Genomic DNA, 7168 nt, shown 5'->3' with positions numbered 1-7168 from the left:
CAGGTTACCGCATTTTTCGGAGTATAAATCGCTCCGGAGAATAAGCCGCACCTGCCGAAAATGCATAATAAAGAAGGAAAAAAACATATATACGTCGCACTGGAGTATAAGTCGCATTTTGGGGAGAAATTTATTTGATAAAACCCAACAGCAAGAATAGACATTTGAAAGGCAATTTAAGATAAATAAAGAATAGTGAACAACAGGCTGAATAAGTGTAGGTTATATGAGGCATAAATAAGCAACTGCTATGTTAACCTAACATATTATGGTAAGAGTCATTCAAATAACTATAACATATAGAACATGCTATACCTTTACCAAACTATCTCTCACTCCTAATCCATAAATCCCATGAAATCTTATACGTCTAGTCTCTTATGTGAATGAGATAAATAATATTATTGGATATTTTACGGAAATGTGTTAATAATTTCACACATAAGTCGCTCCGGAGTATAAGTCGCACACCTGGCCAAACTATGAAAAAAACTGCGACTTATAGTCCGAAAAATACGGTACTCAGTACTTGAGAAGTTTTTTCACAACACACTTTTTACTTTTACTCAAGTTAATATTTGGGTGACTACTCCTTACTTTTACTTGAGTGATAAAACTCTAAAGCAGGGGCGCTCACACTTTTTCTGCAGGTGAGCTACTTTTCAATTGACCAAGTCGAGGAGATCTACCTCATTCCTATTTATAATTTATATGTATTTATTTATGAAAGAGACATTTTTGTTAACAAGTTAGTGTTTAATGATAATACAAGCATGTTTAACACACATAGATTCCTTTCTTTCATGAAGACAAGAATATAAGTTGGTGTATTACCTCATTCTGATGACTTGCATTGATTGGAATTAGACAGTGGTGCTGATAACGTCCGCATTTTCAAATGGAGGGGAAAAAAAAGTCCTCCTTTCTGTCCAATACCACATGAAAGTGGTTGGATTTGGCATCTCATTTGTCCAACTTGCATACTGGTTTTTAAACACTGTTATGAGAGTAGCATATGTGTGTGGCCCTTTAATGTCTGGCATCGGGTGAGTGACGTCAGTGAGTGTGCGGGTGGGCAAGCAAGTGAGAAAGCGGTCGCTGAGGGCGGGGGAGAAATACATTGGCATCAAACTCCGTAGCTTGCTAGCTTTCTGAGACTCTTATTTTGTTAGCACAGGCAGGATGAAACAGGTCTTTTATGGTGAAGACAGGAACTGTGCAGTCGGTCTTTAGAGTTTTGACAGTAGGTACGGAGTCTCTAGAAATAAAATGTGTTTCTCTGCGTCCGCCCTGTTAGTGATTTTTTTCTTAAATATGAGCTCGCAGCAGCCAGCGTCGTCTCACAAGATCCTCGGGTGCCGAGAATGTCAAACAACTGACGAAAGTGAAGTCTTGGTATGATTGATGATTGCTCATTTTTATGTCTATTTTTTAATGCCTGGCTTGAGATCGACTGACACACCCTCCGAGATCGACCAGTCGATCGCGATCCACGTAATGCCCACCCCTGCTCTAAAGTAACAGTACTCTTACTTGAGTACAATTTTTGGCTACTCTACCCAAATCTGACTAATTGCCCCTAATTTCGAGTAAACTTGCTGCCTTTTTGTGTCGGTCCGTTCCCTGTATGATCAGTGCCAGAGCTTGATCCGCATTGCCGGCAGTAAGTCGAACACATTTCCAGTGAGGGTTGGACTCCGCCAAGGCTGTCCTTTGTCACCGATTCTGTTCATAACTTTTATGGACAGAATTTCTAGGCGCAGTCAAGGCGTTGAGGGGTTCCGGTTTGGTGACCGCAGGATTAGGTCTCTGCTTTTTGCAGATGATGTGGTCCTGATGGCTTCATCTGACCGGGATCTACAGATCTCGCTGGATCGGTTCGCAGCCGAGTGTGAAGCGACCGGAATGAGAATCAGCACCTCCAAGTCCGAGTCCACGGTTCTCGCCCGGAAAAGGGTGGAGTGCCATCTCCGGGTTGGGGAGGAGACCCTGCCCCAAGTGGAGGAGTTCAAGTACCTAGGAGTCTTGTTCACGAGTGAGGGAAGAGTGGATGGTGAGATCGACAGGCGGATCGGTGCGGCGTCTTCAGTAATGCGGACGTTGTACCGGTCCGTTGTGGTGAAGAAGGAGCTGAGCCGGAAGGCAAAGCTCTCAATTTACCGGTCGATCTACGTTCCCATCCTCACCTATGGTCATGAGCTTTGGGTCATGACCGAAAGGATAAGATCACGGGTACAAGCGGCCCAAATGAGTTTCCTCCGCCGTGTGGCGGGTCTCTCCCTTAGAGATAGGGTGAGAAGCTCTGCCATCCGGGAGGAACTCAAAGTAAAGCCGCTGCTCCTTCACATCGAGAGGAGCCAGATGAGGTGGTTCGGGCATCTGGTCAGGATGCCACCCGAACGCCTCCCTAGGGAGGTGTTTAGGGCACGTCCAACCGGTAGGAGGCCACGGGGAAGACCCAGGACACGTTGGGAAGACTATGTCTCCCGGCTGGCCTGGGAACGCCTCGGGATCCCCCGGGAAGAGCTAGACGAAGTGGCTGGGGAGAGGGAAGTCTGGGTTTCCCTGCTTAGGCTGTTGCCCCCGCGACCCGACCTCGGATAAGCGGAAGATGATGGATGGATGGATGGATGGATTAAATAAGAAAGTATTTATGAGGACTTACAGCAGGGGAGGTCTCATCAGGGAGCAAAGTCTTAATGGCTTCTGGACTCTTCTCACAGCAAAACCTGCAGATGATTTGGCGCTGAGTTAGCGATAAAGACAGCGGCTAAGAAAAGAGAGGTAGTACCTGGTAGCTCTGGTCAGCGCCTCCAGTCCTGCCTCGCACAGCTGAGCACAGATGGACTCATTTAGTTGGGATGGATTGGCTTTGGAGGACTCCAGTCCATCTTTCAGCATCTTCTCCCCTTTCTCCACCAGCTCCCTCACTAACGTGGCCCTGTGAAGACCCTTCTTATAAAAAACACCGCCACACAACACACACACTTCTCTGCGACACCGACTTCATGTGCTTGACAGCGTTGGACCCAACACGCTCCGCCACAAACTCCACCGTGCGTCTCAAAGAAGGCGGCTGGTTGTGGAAGAAGGCTTGCTCCAGGTCGGCCTGCAGCTTGTGTTGAGAGCGCTGGGGGCCCGCCGCGTCTCGGGGCTCGGCGGATGTCGGGGTGATCTTGCGAAGGATGCCCCCGCTCTTGGCGCTGCTTCCGGACACGAAGGCCGCGAGGAGCTTACGGAACTCGCCTGGTAGGAATGTTCAGGAAAAAGCATGTGACGTGAAAAGATTTAAAAAATAAATAAAAATAAAGACTCACCAAGAAATGGACAGCATGTGTAGAGAAGCTGCTGATCCACCAGGGCGATGCAGTCCTGCAAAAACATCACATACTGGAACCCAGGGTTTCGCGCAGCGCTTTTTTGTTCATTTATTTATTTCTTTAGCCTTTATTTAACCAGATAATAATACTATTGAGATCAAAGGTCTCTTTTCCAAGGGAGACCTGGCCAAGAGGGCAGCAGCAAGGTTACAATAAAAACAGTAAACAACACATAAAACATCACATTTACAACATTAAAACTTGCTCACATAACACATGTGCATACAGACAAGGTAGACTGCAATCCTTTCACAGAAGCTTTAAACTCATTCGATTACTGTAACGTATTATTTTCGGGTCTCCCCATGTCTAGCATTAAAAGATTACAGTTGGTACAAAATGCGGCTGCTAGACTTTTGACAAGAACAAGAAAGTTTGATCACATTACGCCTGTACTGTATATACCTTTATATACATATATACATACATATATACCTATACTGTATATACCTTTATATACATATATACATACATATATACCTATACTGTATATACCTTTATATACATATATACATACATATATACCTATACTGTATATACCTTTATATACATATATACATACATATATACCTATACTGTATACACCTTTATATACATATATACATACATATATACCTATACTGTATATACCTTTATATACATATATACATACATATATACCTATACTGTATATACCTTTATATACATATATACATACATATATACCTGTACTGTATATACCTATACATACATATATACCTGTACTGTATATACCTTTATATTCATATATACATACATATATACCTATACTGTATATACCTTTATATACATATATACATACATATATACCTATACTGTATATACCTTTATATACATATATACATACATATATACCTATACTGGCTCACCTGCACTGGCTTCCTGTGCACTTAAGATGTGACTTTAAGGTTTTACTAATTACGTATAAAATACTACACGGTCTAGCTCCATCCTATCTTGCCGATTTTATTGTACCATATGTCCCGGCAAGAAATCTGCGTTCAAAAGACTCCGGCTTATTAGTGATTCCTAGAGCCCAAAAAAAGTCTGCGGGCTATAGAGCGTTTTCCGTTCGGGCTCCAGAGCGTTTTCCGTTCGGGCTCCAGTACTCTGGAATGCCCTCCCGGTAACAGTTCGACATGCTACCTCAGTAGAAGCATTTAAGTCTCACCTTAAAACTCATCTGTATACTCTAGCATTTAAATAGACCTCCTTTTTAGACCAGTTGATCTGCCGCTTCTTTTCTTTTTTCTCCTATGTCCCCCCCTCCCTTGTGGAGGGGGTCCGGTCCGATGACCATGGATGAAGTACTGGCTGTCCAGAGTCGAGACCCAGGATGGACCGCTCGCCTGTGTATCGGTTGGGGACATCTCTATGCTGCTGATCCGCCTCCGCTTGAGATGGTTTCCTGTGGACGGGACTCTCGCTGCTGTCTTGGATCCGCTTGAACTGAACTCTCGCGGCTGTGTTGGAGCCACTATGGATTGAACTTTCACAGTATCATGTTAGACCCGCTCGACATCCATTGCTTTCGGTCCCCTAGAGGGGGGGGGGGTTGCCCACATCTGAGGTCCTCTCCAAGATTTCTCATAGTCATCATTGTCACTGGCGTCCCACTGGATGTGAATTCTCCCTGCCCACTGGGTGTGAGTTTTCCTTGCCCTTTTGTGGGTTCTTCCGAGGATGTTGTAGTCGTAATGATTTGTGCAGTCCTTTGAGACATTTGTGATTTGGGGCTATATAAATAAACATTGATTGATTGACATTCAATGCAACAAATGTTTGAAGTTGAATATTCGATTGTAGGTTATTCCAAGCCTTCGATGCTGAAAACCTAAAGTCTTTCTTGCCCAGTTCAGTTCTTACTTTGGGGATGACAAATTGAAGAACATTCATTGAACGCAGATTGTGACTTCCTTGTTTGTTTGTTAAAAGACAAGATAGATAAGATGGAGTGATACAAAGAATGGTTTTGTAGATGAAAACATACCAATGATTGAGGCGTCGAGCACATAAAGATGTCCAGTTAACCATTGAGTATATGCAGAGGTGGGTAGTAACGCGCTACATTTACTCCGTTACATCTACTTGAGTAACTTTTGTGATAAATTGTACATCTACGAGTAGTTTTTATGCAACATACTTTTACTTTTACTTGAGTATATTTATAGAGAAGAAACGCAACTTTTACTCCGTTCCATTTATCTACATTAAGCTCGCTACTCGCTACTTTTTTTTATCGATCTGTTAATGTTTGTTTTGGTTAATGACAGAGCTTCAAAGTAGAATCTACTCATGCCTGCTTTTCACCAATCACATGCAGTCACTGGTGACGTTGGACCAATCAAACAGAGCCAGGTGGTCACATGACCCGACTTAAACAAGTTGACAAACTTATTGGGGTGTTACCATTTAGTGGTCAATTGTACGGAATATGTACTGTACTGTGCAATCTACTAATACAAGTTTCAACCAATCAATCAAAAGTAAAAAGGAAAAAAGACACTTTTTATTTCAACCGTACTTCCCGTCAAAAGCCTTAAGACTGATCGCACAGTTTCTGTCTTCACAATAAAAGCGCCGCTCCATCGCGCCTGCACTAACAAAATAAGAGTCTCCGAAAGCCAGCGCAAACAAGCTAGCAAGCTACGGAGTTTGCCGCCAATGTATTTCTTGTAAAGTGTATAAAAACGAATATGGAAGCTGGACAAATAAGATGCCAAAAACCAACGACTTTCATGTGGTATTGGACAGAAAAGAGGAACTTTTTTTGTCCTCCATTTGAAAACGTGAACGTCTGATTCCAATCAATGCAAGTCATCAGAATCAGGTAATACACCAACTTATATTCTTGTATTCATGAAAGATAAGAATCTATATCTTAAACATGCATGTATATTCATTAAAACACCTTCAACATGTGAACAAAAACGGCAAAATAAATAAATATAAATTATATAATGTATATATAAATGTATGTATATATATGATATGTGTGTGTATATATGATATGTGTGTGTATATATATGTATATATGAGGTAGATCACTTCGACTTGGTCATTTACTAAGTAATTGATAAATGTTGAAAAACTTATTGGGGTGTTAACATTTAGTGGTCAATTGTACAGAATATGTACTGTACTGTGCAATCTACTAATACAAGTTTTAATCAATCAATCAATCATATCAATGAATGCCTACTGAGGCTATGGTGCTGTTAAGTTATTGTGGCTCAATGTGCCATTTTTTTATTTTATTTTAATGTACTATTATTTAATATATATTATTGTTTTAGTTGCTTAAGAGATATTCCTGGCTCTGAATTTGCTCATTGCTATTTTTATGTTTTTGTGCATTATTTGTTGCCGTAATCAGGTTACTCATCAGTTACTCAGTACTTGAGTAGTTTTTTCACAACATACTTTTTACTTTTACTCAAGTAAATATTTGGGTGACTACTCCTTACTTTTACTTGAGTAATAAATCTGTAAAATAACAGTACTCTTACTTGAGTACAATTTCTGGCTACTCTACCCACATCTGAGTATAAGACAACGGTGAGTAAGTTGGTGATGAATCTCAGAGCCCCGTGGCACACACTATCCAGCTTGTGGAGACAAGCAGCAGTAACATTCACGTACAACACATCTCCATAGTCAATAACAGGTCAAAAGGCTGTTTCCACCATTTTCTGTTTCACAGTAAAAGAAAAGCAAGACTTGTTTCTATAATAAAATCCCAGTAAAAGTTTCAGTTTTTTTACAACATA

General features: G+C 41.6%; 1 protein-coding gene across 1 annotated transcript in view; it reads right to left on the bottom strand.

Moving 5' to 3' along the window:
* The window catches only part of cdan1 (codanin 1), a 49070-nt gene that overhangs the window by 10911 nt on the left and 30991 nt on the right, over positions 1-7168 (bottom strand). Inside the window, exons 17-20 of the mRNA XM_061896273.1 lie at positions 3318-3372; positions 3006-3246; positions 2792-2941; positions 2666-2729 (exon numbers count right to left, since the gene is read on the bottom strand). Coding sequence (XP_061752257.1) covers positions 2666-2729; positions 2792-2941; positions 3006-3246; positions 3318-3372 — 510 coding nt within the window. The remainder of the gene's footprint in view (positions 1-2665; positions 2730-2791; positions 2942-3005; positions 3247-3317; positions 3373-7168) is intronic.

Source organism: Nerophis ophidion, linkage group LG03 (assembly GCF_033978795.1).
Source record: "Nerophis ophidion isolate RoL-2023_Sa linkage group LG03, RoL_Noph_v1.0, whole genome shotgun sequence".
Lineage (NCBI taxonomy): Eukaryota > Metazoa > Chordata > Actinopteri > Syngnathiformes > Syngnathidae > Nerophis > Nerophis ophidion.
The sequence above is the reverse complement of the archived record's forward strand: the minus strand, read 5'-3'. Positions and strand labels throughout refer to the sequence as shown.